The 25,549-nt window shown below is 39.2% G+C and overlaps 1 protein-coding gene across 2 annotated transcripts in view; it reads left to right on the forward strand.

Moving 5' to 3' along the window:
* BORCS5 (BLOC-1 related complex subunit 5) overlaps positions 1–25,549 on the forward strand; it is a 74,012-nt gene that overhangs the window by 38,717 nt on the left and 9,746 nt on the right. For both annotated transcript variants that reach the window (XM_054058040.1, XM_054058030.1), the window contains exon 3: positions 14,135–14,292. In XM_054058040.1, coding sequence (XP_053914015.1) covers positions 14,135–14,292 — 158 coding nt within the window. The remainder of the gene's footprint in view (positions 1–14,134; positions 14,293–25,549) is intronic.

A 25,549-nucleotide genomic window follows, 5' to 3' on the forward strand; every position in this document is an offset into this window, starting at 1 on the left:
GTGTTCATGGCTTGGGCCAGTCAGGAGGAGAAGCAGTTCTGCTGAGGGGAGAAGGCTTCTGCTGGATCAGCGAACTTGAACCAGTTTGTCCCACATCAGTGCTAAGATTGGGAAGGGGGGTGCGAGGCTTGGAGTGGGACACAGCCCTTTGGGAAAGGGGTGGGTGAGAGAATGAGGGCCCCTTCTGGAGCCTGTTAGGCACCCCTAACCCTGCAAATGCCAGTGCAGGAACTGAGCCTACCTCTGTTTAAATTGCAGTGGAAGAGCAGTCCAGCTCTGGTTGGTAGCATAACACCGAGCAGCCACTTGAAAGCATCGGAGCACGATCCTTTCTTCAATAAAAAAGATAAAAATAACTGTTTCTCACCTCCGTTGTTTAAAAATAGCAGTGAATGCTGCTGTTGTCCCACCAAATGCTTAATTTTCTGGTTTTCTTTTCATGTATAATCTTGAAAAATTAGTTTGGAAGCATTATGCCTTTCTTCTGTTGTTTTTTTCCCTCTCCTGATTTTTATAACAAGGAAGAGTATATGCCTGGCAATAAGACTGGTTTTGGCTTTCCAGCTCATCCCTTCCTGGCATTTTATTTCTTATCTGAAGTCAGAACCTTCTGCAGAGAATATAAGAATGAATTGCTGTTGGTGTCACAAACAAAGTTATTGTTGTTTCAGATGGTGAGTGACGAGAAATTGAGCTCTATGGGCATGTATATAGAGTAATGTGGTTTTCTTGACGTGCCTGTTTGCCCAGTGATATGTTGCGGAGGGGGAGAGGTGTCCAGCAAGTTCTTGTTTTAGGGGCTCCTGGATGCTGCAGGATCCAGGGCCCTGGGTGCTGCTGACAAAGCAGTCCCGTGGCAGCCAGGTGCTTAAGGCTGAGGCTTGAGTGCTGCCCCTCCTCTAATGCAGAAGGCCTGAGCTAGGGGAGCAAGCCTTGCTTCTCAATGGGGAAGCTGTGGTGGCTTAATGTTGAAGCTCTGTGCTGCAATTCAGGCCTGTTGTTAATTGTTAGAAAGTTTACAGAGCCAGAACCTTACCGGAAGTTGTAACTGGGCTTGTGGACAAGCAATGAAATGCCATTCAGTCTCTCTTATAGTAAACCAAGTCAGAAAGTCTGGGTTTCATTTGTTGTTATTTTGTTGTTTGTTTTTTTTCTTTTTTAAAGCCATTGCAGATAAAATACTAAACAATTGCGTAGCTATTCAGTGGTTTTAGTTTTATTTGGCTATTGTGCATATTTACAAGCAGAGTTGATGGTTGTTCTTATGTACCTGCAATTACTTTGACTGATGGTATTCTGATGCTGTACTAAGTCATAACATGATGTATGTTTAGTTATCGCTTAGTGTAGTCAGAGAATGCTGAAAGTCCTGTGCCTTTGTGGGGAGGGTTTACTGTTTTGCATGCCAGGCCCTGCTGCAGTGGAGGAAGGCTGTCTGTCTGTCTCTAGGTCATCTTCAGAAATGTGATGAGCTGAGAAAAGGAAGGTGATACTTAGGACTGTATGTTTTGTGCTGCTTCTGAGGCTTGCTGTCCCCTTATGAGCCAGTTTGGCTTGCTGGGCTAGTAAGGATCTAACTGCAATGAGTGGGTAGTTTTTGGGTAGGTTGGTGAGCTGAATCCATCTGTGGAGGGACTCTGTGAGAACCAGAACTGGTAGAAGGATAGAGTCTGGCCTGCATGGCAAGAAAGGGTGGCAGAACAACAAAATTAATCCCCTTTTCAGTGGCAGAGCTCTTAGAAATCAGCTCAGCATGTCATTCTCTGAGGGTACATACCCTCTTAAACAGGGTCAAGGGGCTTTTTCGGACTGCCATGAGGTTTTCCAGCTGTGAAGACTTAATAGATCTTGTAATGGACCTTATAAGTACCTTGAGGGAGATGTGATTTAGGATGAGCAGAATTCCACCTACCGTGTATTTAGAAACATGATGGTGAGGAAGTGAAGTTTTACTACAAAATGACTGCTACTTTCCATGACAGACTTAGGAAGTAGGTTCGTGCTGTGTGTGAGCACACCATCAGCAGACTGTATATTTAAAAATATATGTATATAAGGAAGGATGTTATTACAGCTGCACTGGTTTGGGGGTGGTTAAATGGAGGGAGAAATGAATTGTTGTATTCTGGGTATCTCTAACCACAGAAGGAGTGAAGCACGTGCTTGGTGGAGCTGGAATGAGGAAATTGTTGGGGCTGGCCCTGAGATGTCTCCCAGGGCTGATGGCTATGCTGAGACTCAAGTCATTGTCTTCCAGCATGAGGAGCCAGGGCTCAAGAAGCTCCAAGGCTTCTTGAAAACCCGCTTGTAGCTGATAAAAGCAGTACTACTATATTAGAGTTACCTATGGATTTCCTATAAGGACAGGATCACACAAGTATTGTCATTAGGTATTCAACACTTGCTTAAGTAGCAGCTTATTTTGTTAGTAAGGTGATGCTCTTTTGTAACATTTTACTAGTGAGTTCATTTGCTGAAGTGAAAAGGGAATGTAAACTCTACTACAGAGGAGGTGCAATTTGCTTGATTCCACCACTCCCCACCCCTTGGGGATTTTAAAGCACTTCATGCTAGGGATTCCTTATTGTGCTTTGTCTTTCTTCAAGGCACCTTGCCACTTGACAGTGTTTGACAGGAGATGATAAATGAGGAGGTAATACAGAGCAGGGCAGGCCACTTGTTTTTGTGAAACCGTTGAATGCTTTAGGTGTCCTAATAAGCCCCGTAAGGCTGAGGGATTACTCTTTTAACACTGTCAAAAATAAGAAGTACGTGTGTGTTCTCTTCCTTGTCTCCCCAACTCAACATTTGAGTAAATTTCAGTATTTTAAGTGTAGTTGTTAATAATTTCATGCCAACTCTGTGTTTCCTTCCCACCATGGAAAATACCCTTATGTTACAATATAATGCTGGCAACAGTGATGGTTATGTAGATACTAACATTGCTGGGAAAAATGACATCCGTTGTATCTGTCAAAAATCAGTTCTAATGGAAGCAGGAAAAGAAACAAAACCGATTGATAAGGAAAAGTAGAACAGTGCTTGAGTTTGGCTACTTTGAATCAGGAAGATAAGAACAAATCCCAAATATTTAAATGCAAGTGGGAGAGCTAGGACAGGGGTGAGAGTGTTGGTTCAGACTTCAGATGCAGGTGTTCACAGAAGAAATGTCAGATAGTAGGATCATTTAAATAGAACATGGCTCTCCCTGAATAATTTTGTGCTGTTTGTGGCAGTGGGATTTCCAAAGAAAGAAGTTTAATAGTCTGAGAGCAGACAGGTTCCCAAATGGCTGAGTGGTAAGTTGGGTAACATGTCGGAGAAGATGATCAAGTAAACAATGTCCACCCTGTTGCATTTGCAAATGGCACTTGTTCTTCCATATATTTTCCTGAATGTGCATAGTAGAGAGAAATTACTATTCCTAGTAACTGTGGGCAGAAAGTGCCAATAGTATGTTTTAGTTAGTGCTTTTTTAATGTATATTTTAGATAGCACTCTTATACAAAGACCATGATGATAGTTTTACTGTAGCAGTGTGCCTTGGCTCAAGCCCTTAAGGTTTGGGGCTGCAGTTGTAGTTGAGAGTGTAATGTTTGTCAGAAGTGAATGATTTTAAGCTTAACACTTGGCTGTATTTTGATCTGATACAGAAGATCCCTGTGAAGAATGGGGAATTAAAAAAATCAGTTGTCTACTTTTTTGTGATGATACAGAAAAGGTAGGAAATACATGAAAAGTGCTGCTACATGCCAAATAGAAACCATGTATTTCACGTGTATAAATGATGATTACACCAGAATCAGCACTCTACCTTGTTTGCAAGTGTAAGTCATTGATGAAAAGTTTCACCAGCAGATCCTGTGACTTACTTAAAAGGAACTTTTTCAGTGAAAGGAACTCTTAAAAGTTTTCTCTGCCACTTTTAAAACAGTATTCTCCATCTCTGGAGAAGAAAGCTGAAGCCTTGGACCTGCTTAGTCTGTAAATGGCCTGTCCATCAGTCTTGCTCGGTGCCATGCTGTGGCAATAAACTGCAAACAGAAAGCTCTCAATCTCAATTGACATCTGAACTGAGCAAAGTGCACAGAAGTTTGGAGAAGAGCAACAGACCGCAATATCAGTTAATCTAATAAAAGGTGTTACTCGAAGAAGCATACCTCTTTTACAGGCGTGTTGTAGATGTAATCTGACTCTGTGAGACTAAAGTGGCTGGCCATTTTGCCTTAAATCATCTTCCTTGTAATGTGCTCTCAGGCACAAGGCATATGAATAAGTTACCATGGAGAAAATTAGGTTGTAAACTCAGGCTTGCAGCACTTCAGCTACACTGTAGTAATTGCCAGTGTGTGCGCTTTTGCCTCTTCATAAAAGCAGCACAATATAGTCTGCCTCCACTGAATTTACTGGGGATTGGTGTATGTACACAGGCTGGTTGTTGCGGAATAGCAAACGTGTCCCAGCTTCACGTGAGTACCCTTGTGCTCAGATGTGACTTCAGAGGTCACCTTTCCTCTAAGCCACTGAACACTAGGTTTTGGGCTTTTTCTGCTAGTTTATGCTGTGTCGTGCGTCTGAATATCCATGTGCTTCTGCCCAAAATAAAATTAAGATTGCCGTGAGGCTACTCTTTATTACTGGTAATGGAATCAATTAGATGGATTTTAGCTTGTAGATTTTGTGTTTTTAAAAACTTTATTCAAAGAAATTGAGTTTATTGGCTCCTGCTGTCCCTTTTCCATCTATAGCCTAGAAAACTTTGCATCTGTTGGCAAATTTCAGCCAAACTTTGCAGATAGGAAAGGTAGTTAAGGTCTTATTATTTCAAGGAAGATGAGTGAACAGGTAAAATTAGGGCTCTCTCAGTGCTTTGCATGCATAAAAATTAAAGTGACAGCTTATTGTTACTAAAACAGAGAAGTCCCCTTCTGTCCTCTCCTTCCTTGTCTCCCATCTCTCCTGGGACTAGCTCTAGTTTTAGCTCTCCTGGTTTTCTGCTTCCTTTTTCTACCCTAGAGTGAAATAAAAACGCTGGATTAGTTCTCTGGTTTTAGTGAAGTGAATTGGTTTCTGTACAAGAGCTGTGGAGAGGTGCATGATGAGGAAGATGGGAGCTGGAACTTTCCTTTTGTGGAGCATGTGTGTGGATCTGTGTGGGAGAGATGGTGTTGATGCTTAGTGCTGAATGCTGATGGTGCTGGAAGAAAGAAGGTTCTGCTGCCACCTGTCCTGCTGGTGTTTGGTATATGAGGCTGAGAGAAGGGAAGGGATGTTCTGGCACTGAAGTCATTAGGCTGAGGGACAGCAGTTGTCATGTGGTCTCAGAGAAATGATTTAAGCTCCTGGTGCTTCAATTCATCATCTTATAAAATGTTAGTTCTCTGGCCTTTGTGTTTGCTGAGTACTTAGGATAATGGGGTCAGTTTTAGATCTCTCGATGTGTTTTCGAAAAAAGAAACACTCTCACTTCCTTGTGAATTATCCCATCCATTTTTACGGTTTTGTGATTCTTTTTATACTTCAGTGTCTGTGGCAGGAAGCTGGCCATACAATATTGCAGAGGGAGAACTATTCTTTTCAATGTTAATTCTGTGCTCTTAAAAGTAAAGAAATCAGTGAGGAAATGGACTGGGTAGGGTCTTGGCTGCTTTTAATTGATAAAGTGCAGCCACGTGCTTTTCTTCAGAGTACATTGTATATCCTTCTTTTGAAGCTTGAGGTAGGAAAAAAGGTATCAGTGGTTGCTTCCAATTTTATGGATTTTTGTAGGAGATTGAGTGTTACACCTACTTAGAGAGGCATACGTGAATAGTTGCAGACTGAAATCTTGGGGCATGCAGACTGTGCACCATTTTCTCCTTTTGCACATTCAGGTTTCTAACAATACAAATGAGAGAGAATTTGTGATTTGTTTCTGTTTTGTTTCTTTTTAAGTAGAAACTTTAATCGAGAATTCTTTTGCATCATCAAAACGTTTGTGTTTTGCAGCAGTCTTCAAAGTCCAGGCCATGATCACACACCATTGTGCTCACCACTGTATGCATCATGCAAAGTGTGGGGCAAAAGTCATCACATCAGACAATTTGCAAGATTCAGTGGTGCAGAATATTGTGTGCATTACTGATTACATATAGCCATCCCTAATACTAACAAACCCACTCTGAATCACAGTTTCAAGTGTGTTCTGTGACCTTGATAGGTGGAAATCTGTAAGAGTGTGTGGGTTTCGTCTTAGAATTGTAGCAAACTACATTTTTAAAAAAGCCTAAATGTCTTGGACCTTCTTAGTGTTTGTTTTATTAAGACATATGGTGGAGGAACAAAAGGGACAGTGGTTTTTATATCTTGGTGAGTTATATCTTACAGGCAGTAGCTTATGCTGTTAGGAGGCTGAGGGGCAGTATTTATACTGAGAGCATATTTGAGCTCTGTGGTCAGAAAAGTTGCCTCTTACACGATGTGACAAGATGAGTGTCTTCAGCCCCTGTGTCACCCATGCAGAAGTAAATGATCATGTGGTACTGACTCCAAAGCAGAAGGAAAATCTGCTGTTACAGCCAACATTCGTTGCCACAATACAAATATGTTCTTTGCTCACATAATAGCTATTCAGATTGCCTACAGTCATCATATTCCCCCATTAAAGTTCAAAGGAGTTGAAAATACACAATCCACAAAGCCAACTTTTGTTTGAGTGAATACATATTTTATTACAAGGTGTTTTATCAGTGAGATTTTTAGAAAATAAACTGGTCTGTGAAAAAGATCATGTGGTCATCCACATAGCCGCATTTAAGCCTAAAGATTTCTGGGTGAGTTAATTTATTTATTTTTTATTTTTTATTTTATTTTTTTTTTAGCTTTTCATTTTTTCGTTGTCTCTCATTGTCCAACACAACTCAACCAACCAACCAAACTCAAACAAAACTACCCACAGCAGAACAACTCCCAAAACCTCTGCTTTGTCTCTTCAGGGTTTGCTGAAAATGGAACCTTCTCTTGGTCCTCAGGAATGAGAGAGGGAGTATACAACTAAAATTCAGAACATTCAATCAATGAGAGACCTATAAATTTGATTACCTTATTTGCCTAAAAGTATGTTAATGCCTTCTATTGTGCTTTGTCTTTTCTGTAGGTAATACTAAAGTCCTTCTGCATGTAAATGAGCTCTCTTTCTCAGCTTGTAGTAAATTGCTGCCTCCAAACTTGTGCGAGCAGTAATGGCCAGGAAGGAAGACTCGGTCTCTAGGGATGTGATTTTATCTGTTTCTTGTGTGGATTGTTTTTTGGTACTTAGAAATCCTGAAGGTATTGGCAAAACAGTGTCCTCATGCAAACAGCAACTAGGAAGTTGACCATAACAGTTAACCAGTCACCACTGAGACCAGACTTACATAGGTGGCCAGACTCAGTAGCTTCTACCCAAGAGCTTTAGAAATGCTTCACGAAGCAAGTTGTGGGGTTGATAGTTTTTAAATACTCTTGGAACACAGGAAAATTCCTGGAGAATTGAAAAACACTAGTGCTTTTTAAGCTGAAAGTAATGTTATCTTAATGAGGGTAAATGAAATGACTCAATGCTATTATAGTAATAGTAACCATAGTCTACTCTAATTCAATGAGGAATAGAAGAACTGAAAAAGGTTTTCTGTCTTGAATTAAATGTATGAAGCAGAGTTTCATAAAAAATGAGGGTAGTAAGAAGTTTGGAACAGCTCAAATAAGCTAAGTTACAGTCAGCACAGGTGAGTTTTGAAGGGTGAGAGTGGACAAAACGGTGTAGTTTTCAAAAAAAGAGTAGAAAAGGCAGTGTGAAGGGAACTGTAGGCAAAAAGATAACCACACAAAAGAGGCAAAAAGAAATGCGTGTTAGGAGAGCAAATGATCACAAAACTGTAGCCGGTTAAATAGGAAACGGCTAAGAGACCAAAGTAGGAACTCCTTGAAAACAGCATTCTACTAGCGTATACTTCATGAAAGCTTTTTAGATTCTTCAGAAGTTTGCTGAAGAGTCTGTAGGATTGTCTTCAGAGAAGAATTTCAGTAAAGCAAAATCAGTCACTACAAAAGCAGTATGTTATTCTTTACAAGGATGAATGAGACACGCTCACAGAAGAGGTTTTAGAAAAACTGGCAATGTATGTAGTAATAAACCTCCAGAAACGGGTACCGGTGCTGGGAATGCTTTTATATTGACAAGCTGTTGCTAATTATAGCATGTAATCTGTTGCTTCAATTAACCTTCCTCTTGGGCAAAGAGGTGAAGATGACTTGTGCAATACACTGTAATGCATGCTCTTAAAAGAGGTCCAGCAAAGAAGTAGCAATTATAGAAGAAACTGGACTGTAACCCTTATATATTGTAAAAGGATTGACTTGGCTTTTCAGAGGGAATTCAGACCTTGGGTTAGAGGCCTTTGAAGATGTTACAGAGAAAGTCGGAACATAAGTCTTCGGGGGTGAAAGAGGCTAATCAGTTGGGTTCCTGTGCTTGGAAAAATGACAATAGAAAGTACACCCCACTCCATGGATTTTTGTTGTGTCAGGGCATAACAACTACAGAGTAGCAAATGTAAAGTTAGTGAAAAGACTTTTCTTCATGTGATGTGTAATTAGGCATTATTACTCATTGGCATGGGATTTTTTGGAGATAAAAGTATACCTTTCAAAAAGGCTTAGTGAAATTCAACTATCACAGCGTCACTGAGGACAGTATTTTGTGCCTGAAGTTTTTATTGATAACTTTTGGAGGCAGGAAGGCTGTGGAAGAGGAAGAAGAACTGATAAAGGTATTGTTTTCTAAATGTCCACTGTTGCCAAACGTTGGAAGCAGTATTTTGGGCAAGGTAGGATTCTGGTGTGATTAAATAAGGAGCTACTTTCAAAATCCTCTCATATACCACAGAAAGACTGGTTAGCTGATGACAGCAACCTTTTCTGGCCTTAAAATTAGTAACAAGACCACAGTATCATGTGTTTTGCTGTCTGTAATAATAAATTAACAACTGTAGACCTCTTGGTTTTCTTTCTGTAATGTCTGCTCTTACTAGTTGAAAAAGGGGATTGACAAGTGGAAATACAGGAGTCAAAGAAATATGAATACTTTTCAGGTTGGAAAGTGCTCAAGTTGTTGTTAGGATTGTCCATTAGAGTGGCAGAACAGAACGATGGTGGGTTGCTATGTTTTGTGTGTGTTTAGAATCCGTATAGCATGTAAAGCATTTTTTCAAGAACTTCTAGTCATAAAAATGCTTTTTAAACTAATAGCTTTCTTCTGCTTAGTAGGATGTGATTTGTTGGAAGTGTATGTTGACCTGGAACCAACAAGAAGATGATTAAGTAGGAGGAAAATGGTTTTAACATGCCTCTGCTTTGCCAAGGAATATGGAAACAATAACAGATTTGTCAAGTCTGTGGGCCAGCTAGTCTTGTAGTGATATAGGATATTTTTCTATGCACGACATGCTTGAGGTATTGGGTTGTTTTTTTCTAAAATACTATTTAGAAGCCAAAATGTCAATTTTTCTTTGTTCCAATTGCTGTTTATCGCCTTCATGAGCATGCTGTTTACTGATCGGATATATCCAGAGCAGGTGGAAGATCTAAACTTCTCTTCATTTTCTTTTTTCATTTTTTCACTTTTTTCATTTTTTTCATTTTCTTTTTTCAGTTTTTCTTTCCTTTTTTATTTTTTAATTTTAATTTTTCATTTTTTTATTGTTTTTATTGTCTTTTTTATTTTCCTTTTTAATTTTCTTTTTTAATTTTTATTTCATTTCTTGTTTTTTTCAGTTTCTTCCATTTCCTTTTTAATGTTATTTTTCATTTTCCTTTTATTTTCTTTATTTCCTTTTTTTTCTTCTTTTCATTTCCTTTTTTTCATTTGTCATTCTTTTTCATTTTCTTTTTTCTGTTTTCTTTTTCATTTTCTTTTTCATTTTTTTTGTTATCGTTTCATTGTCTTTTTCATATTCTTTTTTTTTCCTGAATTTTCTTCATTGTGGCAGGCACATGATGTGGTCTCTCTTTTGTTTTTCAGTGTAATTTGATAGCCAAGAATGCGTGCTTGGCAGTTGTCAAAGCGTTTTTGGTCCACGCACTAAAGCTCCACAGTAGTCCTCCTTCTGTTACTCCGTTTTTACTTTCCCCAAGCCATGACATTCTCCATTCCCCCTTTCTGTATGGCGCTGGGCTGTGTACATCACTCATCACGTGCCAAGCAGTCTCTTCTTGAGGTTTTAAACAGTGCAAAGATAATTCCTGGTGTGCTTCCCTCTTTGGAAGAGAGCCTACAGCTTGAAATTTGAGTATTCAATTTAATAAGAATTTAAAACCTCTTCACATTTAAGAACAGAACCATACTCTTGGGTGCAGGGAAGGAGTAATTATCACACAAACAAAATCACGTTAACACCTTGTCCTCAGTCAAGAAGAGGTAGCAGCTCAGCCATTAGTCACTCTGAGATGCTCTGGTGACCAGGTTGAAGTTCTGGCTGTTTCAGGAGTGAGCCAGAACCATTCAGTAACCACTGCCTCTCCTCCTTTTGGCACTTGTAAGACTGACCTAATATTTTGTTGCAACAGATATGATCTCATATCCTCTTACAAACCAAGTGTAGACCAGTCACTTAGGGATGGCCCTGTTCAGTGGAGAGTTCAAAGTGTGGGATAAGGCTTTAAGAAAGAAGCATTGGTTCACAGTGCTGGCCATCTGTCTGCTCTAAAAATGAAGCTTTCTCAGTGCTGAATTACTAAAAGCTTTTAGATAGCTCCTTGATTTTCTGCTAGAATAGAAACAAAGGGCACCGGCAATGCCCTTTTAAGCCCTCTACTCTTTTCTGTGTCTCATTTTTGGTTCAGAGTTTTTCCTGTGGGTCTGGAGTTTTTCATGGCTTTAGGGAATTACTGCAGTATAGAAACTATTGTGCTAAACCTGTTTGGGGGTCACTGTCTGCTGCTGGGAAGAGGATGAAGGGAAGAGATCAAGATTCTGTGGGACGGGGCGGGGCCTTTCTAGCCCTGCATCTCTCTGTTTCTACACCCTGCGTATCACTGATAAAATCTCTCTGGGATCTAAGTGGCTGCAGTCTCTTTTCCATGAAGTTTCAAGATGACTTACTCTTTTGGAGCAAAGCTAATGCCTTTCTGAAAACCAAAATACAGTGAATTAATAGAGTCATGGAATCATAGAATGGCTTGGATCAGAAGAGACCTTTAAAGATCACCTAGTCCAAGCCCCTTACACTGGATCAGGTTGCTCAAAGCCCCATCCAACCTGACCTTGAAGACTTCCAATAATGGGGCATCCAGGACTTCACTGGGCAACCTGTTCAAGTGTCGCATCACCCTCATCGTTAAGAAATATCTTCCTTATGTCCAATCTAAACCTACCCTCTTTAAGTTTAAACCATTGCCCCTTATGGTGTCACTTATAGGCCTTGGTACAAAGACTCTGTCTTTTTTGCAAGACACTTTTAAATATTGACAGGCCACCATAAGTTCTCCCCAGAGCTTTCTCTTCTCCAGGCTGAAAAACCCCAGCTCTCTGGACCTTTCCTTATGGGAGAGGTGCTCCATCCCTCTGACCATTTTTGTGGCTCCTCTCTGGAGCTGCTGTAACAGGTCCATGTCTTTTCTGTGCTGGGGACCCCAGAGCTGAATGCCATACTCCAGGTGGGGGGCCATGGGATCTCATGAGAGCGGAGTAGAAGGGGATGTTAATGTCAATTAAACGTTAATATTTATACCATGGGAAGTAAGTAGTTACTGTGAATGACAAAAAAAGGTGGATAGACTTTTTGATAATGGAAATTTCTGCCAGGTAGAAGGCTACGTGGCCTTTTTTCATGCTGTTGTTTACTATACTTTTACCTTTCTTGCAAGTTGAAACTTTAAGCTAAATTGTTCTCTGGCATTGCCAATGTGAGCCCTGAGGTCTTTTAGAAGCTAGTTCCTTTGGCTTCTCCCTGCTGCACCACGCAAAGTAATGCAACAGTCTGTCTTGAAGTGGCATAAGCGGTTTGGTTTTTATCACTACTCCAAACATTTGTACTGGATTGTAATTCTACCTCTGCCTTCTTACGAAGGAATTCCAGCTGAACAGTTAACGTCTCCCTTCACTCATGCTTATGTTTTTCTGGATAGTGAATTAGTTTCCTTACAGTTTATCAATTTTGCTTTTAGCATTATGTAACCTGAACAAGGTTGTAAGTACATAATAGAAGTCTGAGTAGTGTGTTCCTTTATAGCTCATTTTACAGTCCTTGGCCTGTTCTGCTACAAAATTCTCATAGCCAGTGTAAGTTGGCCAAAATACACACTTCACATTAATTACATCTCTTATATAGAGTCTAATTTTCTTCCACCTCTTGAAGTTGATGAGAGATTAGTAAGAGAAGTAAATTAATTGGTAGATAGCATCATGTATTTGATTGGTGCAGAAACGGGATAACCCCCTCAGGTGTGTGGTGAGCTCCTCAGTTCTGTGAGCGAGCAACATATTGGAAGCTGTCATCGTTGTGTTTGAACATTTATCCTGACAAGATAGTTTTATAGAAGATCAGAATTAACAATCTGAGGAAACGCTAGAACATGTACTGTATATGTTTAAAAAGGGTCTTATTTCCTCAGTGGGTTTGCTCCCACTAAAGTTTTGCACTTCAGATGAAATTAGTGAATGATTTGCGATTGTTATTGCTGGACCTAAGATTTTGTTTTGAGATGATTACTTCTCAAACATGAGCAATAATTTGATGATTACTATTACAGGAGTCTGAAACTAAATGGTTCAGTGTCACTTATTTTTTTTCATATTTTCTTTTTTCATTTTTATTTTTATTTTTTCATTTTTATTCTTTATTTTTTAATTATTTTGATTTTTAATTTTTTTCCTTTTAAAATGTTTCATTTTTTAATTTTTCTTTTTTATTTTCATTCTTTCTTTTTTCATTCTTTTTCATTTTCTCTTTCATTCTCTTTTGTTCTTATTCACTTTTGGTCTTTCATTCTCTTTCGTTCATTCTCATTCATTCTGTCATTCTCTCTCTTTCATTCTCTCTTTTAACTGACTAGGTGGTTCAGTGTCTATTTCCTCTTCTGACCTCTTGACTCAGGCAGAGCAACTGTAATGGGCAACAAGTCAGGAAAACAAAATTATCTTTTTTTTTTTTCCGCATCTTAAGATGAGGAAACAATTTTTTTTTTCTGTGAAGGGTAATTGAGAACATCCTGAGAGAATACAATGTTGAGTGTTGATGAAAAGTAAACTACTTCATTGTGTCCAATGAAGTTGCTGATCTAGTTTTGTTTTTATTTCTGTCTGCAAATGTTTTCATAGAGGTTTAATTTTCTCAAATTCATAAGATACTTCTGACTTATGTCTTGGTTTCTATCTTGTTCTTGTGTTTTGGCAAGAACTCTATGTCACAATTTCTAGCTTCCACTAGGCATGGGGGCCATTCGAAATAGTTTCCATTTCCCATTGAGGTACAGTCTTAGAAGAACTTTTCCAATCCAAATAACTTGCGTTTATTACTTTTTTTTTTAATTGCTTAGTGTGATACTTGCTTACATTTGCTGTTTTAATGTCTTTTCCTGTCTGTAAACTGAGAGTCCCCAAGGGCACATGCGTGCAGTCCCTGAATTCCGTTTACATAGCTTGATGGATGTTTTGAGAAAAGCAGATTGTGTGTATGTGCTATTTGTCACAGATGGTGTCCCAACAAGAAAAACGTTGTGCTAATGCTGAAGGAAAATGGTCGGTATGTCACGTGTATGCTTGAGCTCAGCAAAAGTTGCACTGTGTAAGCAGCAAACAATGAGTAGGAGAAACTTCTGTGACAATTTTGCTCCTCTGGATATTACCAGTGTCCCAATTTTAAGACTGATTCCTTTTCTGGTGACGTTTTTGTGAAACATTGTCGTGTAAGTAGGTAAGGATTTTAATTCCATTTAAAAAAAAAAAAAGAAAGTGTATTGCTAGTCTTTGAGATTGTAAAGAAAACTCTTAGATGATGAAAGGGTTCTAAAACTTTAAAAAAGCTTTGAAGAAGCTTTTCTTCTCTGCCTCTCTGCTTGCAGCTGAACCAGTTAGACGAAGAGTCAGATTAACTGTGGTTCTTCTCTTGCCTTGTAGGACTCCTCAGTGGGCAGACCTCTCCAACCAACACCAAACTGGAAAAGCTGGACCCCCAGCAGGTGCTGCAGCTATGTCTCCGGTACCAAGATCACCTTCACCAGTGTGCGGAAGCAGTTGCCTTTGATCAGAACGCACTTGTGAAGCGGATCAAGGAGGTACTGCCTGCAGCATGCCCGCTTCTGGTGGGGAAGGGCTTAACGCATTGGCATGGCCGTCTTGCGCTAGGAATGCGGGTGCTTGCTGTAGATTGCTGTGGGTTGTTCGCAGCAGTCCACTTCAAAGTAAGCTCTGTAGAAAAACTATGTGAATGTGCACTTCAAGCAAAGTTTCCTGGCTTTCATTGTGGTTACTGTTATGTTAAGTGGTATGTTTATTGGTTATGCTCTATGATTCCTGGCTGGAAACAGTGGGTGTTCCTCTAGTATGGCAAGTGCTGTAAGTGACTGTTGAAGTAAAAGATGCCTGGAATTTTTAAAGGTAACATTCTTTAGATTGGTGTGCTTAACATTTTATTATGCATCATGGTTAAGTGCTAATTTGAGAAAAGAAATGGTTATCATAACATCTTCTGTGGTTGGAGAAGGTAGTATTTCTTTCTTCAGTGGATTTGTAGAGCTGACTGTTTTCAGAGCCTATAACATGCTGTCTGTTCTCCTATCTGTGTGGCTCTAAAAAAGATCTTTCCATGCTGCTTGTTCTACTGCTAAACCAGGATTTGAAAATCACTGATCTGCTTAAATATTAAAGGATACTGTGAGGAGGAAATTAATTTCTAGGCTCAGCATCCTGCAATTGGATTGTCTTTCTGATGTGTGTAAATACTGATATTGGAAGTATTAGAATGGCTGAGAATTTTTTTTGCTTTTTTTAAAGTGAGGACAGATTGGCATGAGAGGGGATGCTGTTTGAGTGTTTTCTTACATTTTCTCAGATGTGTAGAAGAGCTGGTGAATGCTGCATATGTCAAAAGTCTGTGAGACCAAATACCTTTCAATGTAAAAAGAAAAATTTTTGTGCAGGTGGTTAATTTTTATTCCTGCAAAATAAACAATGGCCTTGCTTCGTTGTTGCTGTATTGGCTTAGAGTTAAAATCTTACATGACAAAGTGGAGAATAAATTTGATTCATGGGCTGCTTTGAGAAGTTGCTGTCATCATGAAATTTTATGTCCAAAATAATGTGCAAGCCATTAAAAAGGCCTTTTTACTTTGGTGTATCAAGATCTGAAGCCAGCTATTACACAAGATGTAAAGATATTTGCAGATGTTGGTGACTCAGATCACACAATCTCAGAAATGGGATTTAATTGCCAGCCTAATGACAGTGTACTGCATTAATCCAAGCAGATTGTAATTCTTTTGGCTGTTAAAGTGTGAGAGGGAATATCAGCATGAATTATAGTCATAGTAGATGCCACCAGTGCAATCTGCATTAGTTGGATTTGCCTTCTGTGGGGCAAGTGGCAGTGTCTTCCAAATTAGCTAAGGTGATGTTTTCTTAGCGTTTTTAAGACTTATTTAATGTAAAATAAACACAACGATGACACTAATGTTATCACTTAGCTTCTTTATCACAAACTCCTTTCTGTGATGGTCAGGACTGTAACTCAGGCAGTTGGGGTTTGTTGTCTTTTTTTTTTTTTTTTGGTCACAACTCTTAAGTAACTTCAGATGCTTTCAATCCCTCTGCCAGATCTGGTGGGTTTTTACTGTTCATTTTCCTAATAATTTTTAAATGTTTTTCTTGCATTGGCTGTTCTGCGTGTGTGTTCTGGAGGAGCCGGGTGGGACCCACTCAGCTTAAATCACTCTTTCCAAATTGTTTGGGTTCTCCTTGGTGCACTAAATTGAACCGCTGTTGACAGTTGTTGACAGTGAGGGGTGCAGCTGAACTAGAGCAGGGCATGTCTCTTGTTACAAGTGCAGACAAAGGAAATCGCGTTTGGCTGCACCCATTTGTCAGCAATGATTTTGTTTTGCTGTGTAGACATAGCTTTGACCCTTGGTAAGGAGTAAAAATGGAAGAGAAAATCAAGCGTATCGTGAAAAGAATAATGTGTGCATGAGATGAGCAGTAAATCCTTTTCATCCTTATTTTAGTAGTCAGTATTTTCTTTTTCCTCTCACACTGTACGCATTGAAGTGTTTTTCTTCTGATAACAAGACTTATCAAGTGACTGATGCTTTTAACTTTCCTATGAAACATTGGCCAGCTTCAGTTCCCAATTTCTGCCATTTGTCTGAGGTATGTTAACTTTTCAGACTCTCACTGACTATCCTACGGTGTAGGATGCTACACTCATACTGCCTGCAGCTATGTTTTTTTTTTTAGTCTTTTCTTGACAGAATGTCCCAGGGCAAATACCTTTTGCTCATTGTCTCTGTGGCCAGACAAAAAAATTCCTGATTTCTGGCAAAACTCGAAAGTACTGTAGTAAATTCTGCTGGTCCTTGATAACACATAATTGACTGTGGTGGTTTGTAAATGGGCACTCAATCTGAGTTTAAATGGTTCTTAACTGGAAAGAGAATAAGCTAAGGAAAACAGACTTTCATGGCAGTATTTACTGCAGATCTGACTTGTCTGCATTCCCTTATGCTGGGCACCAACACAGTCTAGCTTTGCTCTCCATTCCATTTCCCAGCTGAGTCAGAATTTCTTTGCAGTGTGTTGGATGGATACATACCAGCTCCTAAACATAGGAGCTTTGCAGCTTCTAATTTGCTGGGACTGTTCTCTCAAGAAGGAATATGTTTACCCAAGAGATTTCTTGAAAGGGTAAGAATTGAAGATGTGATTGAAGGTCATTGATTCAGCTGCCTCTCTTCAGCAGTTACACTTATTTGTACCCAAACTGTTGGTTTTGGAAGGGATTGTTTTTTATTACAATAAGCTTTGTCTTTCCTGTCAAAAGAAAAAGGATGTGCTTGCATCTTTTTAGTTAAAAATAACCACTATGCGTTAAATACTATGTTTCATATTAATTTTTGGCGACTGACTCACCATCTGTTGCAATACTGCATTATTCCAAGACCACTGAAATATTTTGGATTCTTTTTAATTTCTTCTCCTTATCAGTTTGAAAAACAACAGAACAGCAGCTTGGGGATTTATGTATGTGTTAATCCAGGCATCTCACAAAATCTGAGTTTTCAAGAAAAAAAAAAAGAAGCCTACGTGCATAATTTTCTGGGTAATTTGTCTACACTTTGGTATTTTGTCGGACCAGCCCTAAATACTAGGTATGACTGGGGCATGGAGGCAGATGAAACAGGGGGAGTGCTAATTTGCATTAAATCCTTACCAGTGGAGGATGTATCATTTGGGTGTCAGGGAGACGATTTCGAAAGTCATCTGGTAAGGGATTATGAATAACAGGGAATGGGAAACAAGTAAGATAGGTAAAGGCTGGCAAACAGTGCTAAATTTTCAGAAAGAGCCTATGATTTTGTGTGCCTCCAAAATTGTTGTTTCCATGCTTTAAAGATTATTTTTCTTGCAGTAGGTGCTAAGCTTAAAAATAGCATCCTTCAAAATATCTGAAGCAAGGTATCTAAAAATTCCTAGTCATGCTTGAAAGTTTAAGTCTAGCTTCTTTCTGTGGAAGCAAAAGAGAAAGCCGTTTATAAGGTCCTTTCGAAACAGCTTTGAAAGAGAAGATTTCAGCATTTCTTTTAGACTTCCAATATTGGCAAAGGGGATGTGCTTCTCTAAGTATCCTATGTACCCTTAAAGGCAGTTCCTAGATAGACGGTTCTTAAAATGTATTTGAAAGTTGATTATTAGAAGGGCTGTTATTCTTTACCCTGAAAGCAAGTATTGATGCAGTATTACCTGTAGCTTTTATTATCACAGACATCCCAGACTGACAAAAGTGTTTAGAACTCTTTTTACAATACAAAAAGCAATTAAAAATATATCAGTCTAAACTGACACGTGCCTACAGAAAAAGTTAACACCTTTTCAGATAATAAACATTACTTTTATGTTCTAAGCAAATGTGACAGTGGAATAATTAAACAAATTTGTGTCCAGGTAGGCATTAATATCAGTAATTGGTTTGCCATATAGCAAATGGCAGTGTATGGCTAGTTTCATTCCTGTAAATTCCTCTGTGGGGAAGAATTATTTTGAACAAATATTCCAGAAAAAGAAGTGTTAAGTTAGTTTTATTTGGGTGATTTTTTTTCCTTTTTTTTTTTTCCTTTACCAGCTTGCTGCAAAAAGTAATTGTAATGGGCTTCTCTAGTATGTAGTTAAGATGTCCAAACATACATCCCTTAATGTTTCACAAGTAAATAATGTTTGAAGTCACACATACATCACATGGTGTCTCCCTAATACATTTCAGCTGTTTACAATTATGGGTCAGACTTAAGTCACTATTTTATATAAACAACAAGTCTAGTGCATTTGACACACCAACAAGAAAAGCACTTATATATACAAGCATAACGTATTGGCACATTTTAGCTTATCCTATGCACTTAAGACTCATAGATTTTGATTCAGCCATTCAGGTCTCCATGTGGGTGAAGTAAAACATGCCCAACAATTTGGGGATTTAGGAATTGGAGTTTATTTTTTTATAAATGCCTTGTAGCCTTTTGACCTTTATGGTAACTACGTTTTTTCTGTGACATTTAAGGTTTTTTTTTAATTGAAATGACCTGTCACATAGTGGGGAAAATGTGCTGGGGAATGTGGCCTGCAGAGGTCATCAACGTGGTTTTGTTCCACACTAAGGGAAGGATGGTTTTGCTATGGGCAGGGCCTGTGGCTTTAAACCGATCTCGTTCCAGAGGTGAGAGAACTGGCAGTGGTAGGCAGCTTGTAAAGTTTTGACATTCCACTGTGGGAATTAAAGGACAAGATGTGTTGAAGGTGGTAATACAAGGGAAAAGCTCTCTAAGTGCAGGAAGCAGTTCCATCACCAGGAATGAATGAATGCTGGGCCATAAACCTTAGAAGGACGTTGTCTGGCTGGGGTCCAGGTTGATGCAGTGAAGGATCCCATTAACAAGGCAGCAATTAGACTTGGGGTGTGTTCTGCAAGCACTCGTAGTTTGTAGTGGGTGATACACCACAGTCACTCATTTTAGCTCCATCCCTCTCCAAGAAGAAATATTTGGAACGTGTAGGATTCCTCCAATGCTGCAGTCACAGTTGATCAGTGTCCCTTTGGAGAATGGACACAAATATATGGTGAGTTTTGTGGAGATATTTTTTGTTCATTCTTTGGTTTTATTTGTTTTGGTACTCTGCTGAGTATGGTGTTTGTTGCCATTACTGTTAGTTATGGTTTCCCTGTAGGTGGTGAAACCTGTGTTCAGCAGACATGCTGTGAGAATGACACATCTTCTGACTAAACTCAGATAGTCCAACAAAATATGAGTAACCTCTTGAAGTCCAAAGTGCTTCTTTGACTTCAGGCCTTTGTTCAAGGTGCTCATATGGATTAGACCACTAGTAACCTTTCATCCTATTAAAGGGAAGGGCTCAGAGGATCAAAAGAAAGCCTGGCAAAAGTGAAAACGGAGATGATTTTTTTTGACACAATGTATAAAGACTTTCTAGATGAAGCTGTTTTAACTTTCAAGCAAAATTGAGGCTTTTGCTTTGCAGAGTTAAATTGGCAATGCCCCAAATCCAGGGAAGGAGGCCTGAGAATTCCCTGGGATGTAATATGTCTGGAATGGAGAAGAATCTGTGTCAAAATTTTATTTTCAAGGGGTTTAATGCTGTGCTGCCATGCTTATTCAAAAAGCTGGGGAACGTAGCATTCTGTTAAGTAACAGTGCCTTAAATATAGTCTTTGGTGTCTTGGAATTATGAAATTGAGGAGAACTGTGGCAATCTATGAGGTTCTTTATTTCACCTCTCTTCTGTGATGAACTGTTATTCATAAAGACGTGTTTTAACTTGATGAGCATCATCACACAGAAATAGATGCACAAGGTTATTAAGCTGGAAACTACCTTCATGTGCTTTAGTAGATGTTGCTTGTTTTTCTCCAGCCTAATGTGCAAATAGCTTGAATTCCTGAGTGGTGGGGTGATACCTTAAACAGCCAGCATCAAAATGGGAAACTGCTTTTGGAAAAGCTTCACGATTGTTATTTTAATACTTAGAATGAATGTCTTGCTGTGTATGCCCAAGGCAGATGGCCAGTGCTTTATTGCACATGAACTTTATGAAATGATCTAGCAGTTATTAAGGAAGATGAAAGATTGTTTGCACTTGTGACAGCCTCAAACCGGTTGTGTTAACATGCAGTGTTAACATGCAGTGCTTCATTTAGTATCGTAAAAAAGACTTATCCCTCACTCCTAGAATATATGTGTGAAATCATTTCCAGCATGTTCTGTTCTCTTGTGCTTAGGTTTGTTATGGCATTTTGAGAAAAAAAAATCTGAACTGGAATCCTTTCCACCACCAAATTTCTAAGAAAAAGTAGAAAATTAAACTTAAACAAGCACCTAGTGGTCAGAAAGGTTTGTATTGTAGAACTTAGGTGCTTAAGGGAGCAACACTGAACATCAGAACTCTAGTGTGATAGGCCTTACATTAACATTTTCATCAGATTTAGTACGTGGAGTTTGTTATCAGGTACCAGAGGAATAGAATTCAGTTTCTTCTTGCAGTTTGTTTAAACTAGAAAATTGAGTTTCTTATTTTAGTGTTGTTTCCCCAAGTGGAAAAAACCCCAAACAACAACAACCAAACAAAACACATCCCCTCCCCTAAACGTTGTAGATCTTCAGATAGGAATAAGAAGCACCAAAGTCCATTCCAGAGTTAGCAGACTTGATATTGAATTTGGGGATGAAACAGCTTCAGGTATGAAGAAAGTAAGCATCAGTCTGGGATGTATCACACAAGGAACTCCCATGAGAAATAGGAGCGTATTGATTGTATTTCACAAGGCTGTGAGATGATCTCATCTGACACACGGTGTGAAGCTTTCACTGTGTTCAAGGAAGGCAAGTTCATGGTACAACAGAAGGGCTATAAGGATGCCTGGGGAGTGGAGAACCTCTGAGAGGAAAGAGGAAGATCTTTGTCTTTGGCTTAGTTCAAATGAAGACTGAAAGTGGTGTGATTTCTCTTTCCAAGCAAGTCTGGGATTCATGTAGCTTGAAAATGGTCTATTCCCGCTCTGCTGGATCGTGTTGGTGCCGGAAAAGTCACTGCACAGGCTAAGTCAGGCTAACAATTACCTCGCGTTTCAATGCTGAACTGAAATTTTAAAGGTGTCAACTCTGCCCCTAAGTGAGAATTGGGGGTGGGTAGGTGTCAGGAATGTGAGCAAAAAGCTATTCAGCAGTTTGATGTTCATTTTAGATAGGTTAGCCAGTAGTATTTGCAAATATTTGGATTTGTACTGATGACTTAAGGATACTAGGTGGTAGGCTGGGGGAGTGGAGTTGACCTTGTGTTAGCAGCCCTATAATTAGTGTTCTGATAACAATCAGATGTGATCTGCATAGATGACTTCATGTTGAAAGTATTACAGAGCCCTAGTGCTAGTAATCTGTCTATCTTGTTTCTTGTGAGAGGTAGAGTTTCTGTGGTGTTTCTGTGCCATTGAGGCATGACTGTTTCTGTACGAGAATGTTATTAGCCATTAGTCCAACACTGCTGTAGGGATATGGAACATGCCATTTATGAGTAATTAATTTGTGTGGGTATTGTTCCTGACTGGATGTGTCGTTTACCTCTGGAAGCCTGGATAAAATGCTGAATTATAGTATAGTAGAATACCCTGTAATCAAGTGCAAGAACTGTGCCGAACTGTGGTAAAATGGACAAGAAATAAGAAATATTTTAGGGTTGTGGGTTTGGTTTGTTTGTTTTTTTTTTTTTTTTTAATATGGTGACGTATTTGAAGAGCAGTTGCTGGAAGTGGCAAGTTACCTAAACAATAAATCCCAAATCAGATGAATTTCAGCTGCAGAAGGTGCTCAGGTAGTTCTAAAACAAATCAACACAACAGCAGTATATGGCAAGGAATTCATAATGAGATTTTCAAATCAGAAAAGGTTCTTGGATCATAGCCTTTCCTTTTGCTTAATCCAGACCATGCAGTTTAATCCTTGCTTATGCCTGACCTAAACTACATACTTTTCAATTACAATTTCTCCTACTAGGTCAAGTGTAATTTTTCAAATGCCTTTTCTGTTTTGATCAGTTTGTTCTGAAGATCTATTTGTTGATGTGAACAAGGAGACCGAACTACGCAGCCTTTCCTGAAGCTTGAGGCCACTACAGCTCTATACGATAAAGATGGATGCTCAGAGTGGGTTAGAGTTACCACCATTCTCTCACTGGACTTTTATCTGAATCATTGTTGCTTGGTGATGGTGTGGACTCCTGTTATTCTATTTCAAATAGTAGCTTATAGCCTCAGAAAAAACTTGCTATGGAAATGATTTACAGTGCTCAGGATTTCCTTGAGGCTTTCCTGAAGCCAAACACTTACTGTCAGATGTTTTGACCTCCAGAAAAGTGCTGGGACATTTGAGCTCCAGACCTGTGGAAGTATGGTGGAGTTGTCTTGAAAGTGGCTCTTTTGGGAAGTAGGTTCTCACTTTCTCATCATCACTGGGATATACTTGGCTTGTTTCTTGTCCTGTTTGAACATGAAAGAGCTGATATAGAGTTAAAAAAAAAAATTGAAAAATCTTTGATTGTCAGTGCCAAACACTGTTAATTTGACATACCTTTGAATTTCCCTGGTAAGAAGCTGTTGATTTGGACACTTCATAGGAGAGCTGTAGTTGTTGGGAAGAGAGCAAAAGCATCACTCGGGCTGTCAGAAGTCCCCGCTTCCTGACTGCTGATCATGTGCCCCTGCACATCTCATGCTTCAGCGTTCTTGCATATATGCAGCCCACCTGTGCAGCACATGGGAGGTAGATCTGATGCAATCAGATGCACTGTACTGGCTGCGTAGGTGCAGCATGGTGCTTGAGCCTATATTTGTCTGACAAAGAAGAGAGGGAGTTCTAAATAACCCTTTTACCACTCCATGAGCTATAGGAAATGGTTAAAACTCAGCTCCTTTGCCTTCTCTGAGAACAGTTTTAAGAGCTTTTTCTCCTTAAGTAGTGTTCTCATCTAGAAAATGCTTTCTTCTAGTGTGTCTAACCCTGACTAAATATGGTTAGCATCCCCTTTTGAAAAATTTTGAAAGACCTTCTGTAGGACATGTGTAAAAGAAAACCTACAGCTGCCAGGTCCTAAGTGTGAAGCTGTGAATAATATAATTAGATCAGATGGCTTGCAAATGTAATGATGGTTTAAGATAGCACCTTTTCACTCTGAAATGAGAATGGTGGTGTTTTCTGAGAAACATCTCATTAATGATACGTGTCATCTCTCTTCAAATTGAAGCTTATTCTTGATAGGAAAGCCAGCTTAGAAGCAGTCATTCTGACATTTTGAAAATACAGAACTGAAATTTATGATAAAATAAAACCCTAATGGTAAATAACATTTGCGTGTGCTGTTGGCCTATAATATTCAGGCTCTGGCTGGATATAGGGGTGTTCTGAATGAGTAATACTGCAGCAGTGTAAAATCAGGAAATGAGGGAATTGAAGGCTATATTTCCTAGCAGAATTATTAGATAGTATGAAGTAAGAATTGTGCAAGTTATCTTTTAAACAACAGCTCCATCTGTAACATACGGATTTGTCTTTCTCCAGAAACAGCTAATTAAAGACAGGCTAGAAGTTTCTTTTTTGTTTCTGTGAAGTTGTACTTCACGAAAGAGAGTTTTTGTGAGGACTTTGTGCACAGAGGTTCATTTATCTTATGTTTTGTCTGGGTGGTTTTCTGTTATTTATTTTTTCTTAAACTTCTTTGTTTAGGAGAGAGATATGGAAGCATTTCTGCTACTTCGAATGTAACATAACCTGTTTTTAGTCTTGTTGAATTTTAGAAATGACTTTTTAGGCAGATGTAGATTGTTCTATGAAAGCAACAATTGAAAGCTCTAAAAAAGTGTTCTTGCCAGTTAAAGCCAATAAGCTAGAAATTGCTATCATCTTTTTTTGATAACAATTTAGAAAACTTACTGATAAAATCAGATACTTCTTCCTCCCCCTCCCCTCTCTCCCGAATTTTGTTGTGTGTTTAGAAGTCTGACACAGCCACAGTGAACACTGAAGATCTAAGAACGCATGCAGTGGGAGAGATGGTGCTTCTCTCTTCGTGGTAGTCCTGCTGCTTCTGTGACTGTCAGGCTGATAGGTCAGTCAAGCAAGCTGATGGCATGGAAGAACAAACCACTGGAGAAGAGAGCACCTGAGAAGACCAAACTTGTTTTTTTTGTCCCCTGCTGACTTAGGTGCAGAATTGAGCCTGTGATCATGCAGCTAATTTGAAGGAAGAGGGTAGCACTGCTGATTTACAGCCTGGGGATGCATTGGATTCTGTGTAATGTCAAAATGTGTCATGAGTTTCACTTGCTTGTGTTATGGTTTTTCTGTTTTGGGAGAGAAGGATGATAAGTAGCTGTGGTGTTGAGGGAAATGTAACGTAAAAAAAGGCCAGTAGAACAGAACTGTGATATGATGTGTAGTCCAAGCTGGGTAGCTGGCTGTAGTGTCTTCAGTACCAGATTCCAGGTGGCTGCTGGTTGTTGGGCTTTGTTCTCAGTCATCTCCCATCTCTTTGAAGTGGAGCCCTGATTTTTTTCAGGCACTTGGAAGTCTTACTTGTTCCTTAGTGCTGGGCGAGAGGTAGTTATTGTTTTATTTGTAGCTTTAGGACTCTTTTTTTAGCAACAGTTAGTGATAGCAGCCATAACTTAAACTTGGGGGACTGCCATTTGGCAAAGGGATGCTGGGAGCTTTCAGGCAGGGAAGGCTTAAGTCAGAGCTGAGGGAGACATGAGCTGTGGAGGGTCAGCCTGTGAGGTAGCAACAAACATATTCTGTCCAACAATGCAATATGCAGGAAGGTGGAAAAGTTAATTTCAAATATGAACCTTCTAATGTTTTTTAATTCTGAATTCTTTTGTGCAGCCCAGGACGTCCCAAAATGGTGTAATCTTAATGTTAGCAGTACCTCACACTATGAGCTACCATAGCTCTAGGGGACCAAGTATGGATTTAGCTGTAGATCTTTCGAAAGAAGTAAGGGCCCTAGTGTGCCTGTTAACATTACAAAAGCTAAATTTATATCACTAGAACTAAAACTAATAAATATTAGTCAATATTAGAGCCAGTCAAAATGGTTACTTTCATTCTCTAGCTTGATTCTGATCTGTGCAATGCTTAGACAGCGTAACCCCTGGCAGTTGTTTACAGCCACGACAAATTACACAGGGAGCAAAAGGAACATTTTGGCATGGGATTAGGCCTTGGATGTGATAAGGAAAACTTAAACTATGATTGTTTAACT

Source organism: Cuculus canorus, chromosome 1 (genome assembly GCF_017976375.1).
Source record: "Cuculus canorus isolate bCucCan1 chromosome 1, bCucCan1.pri, whole genome shotgun sequence".
Taxonomy (NCBI): domain Eukaryota; kingdom Metazoa; phylum Chordata; class Aves; order Cuculiformes; family Cuculidae; genus Cuculus; species Cuculus canorus.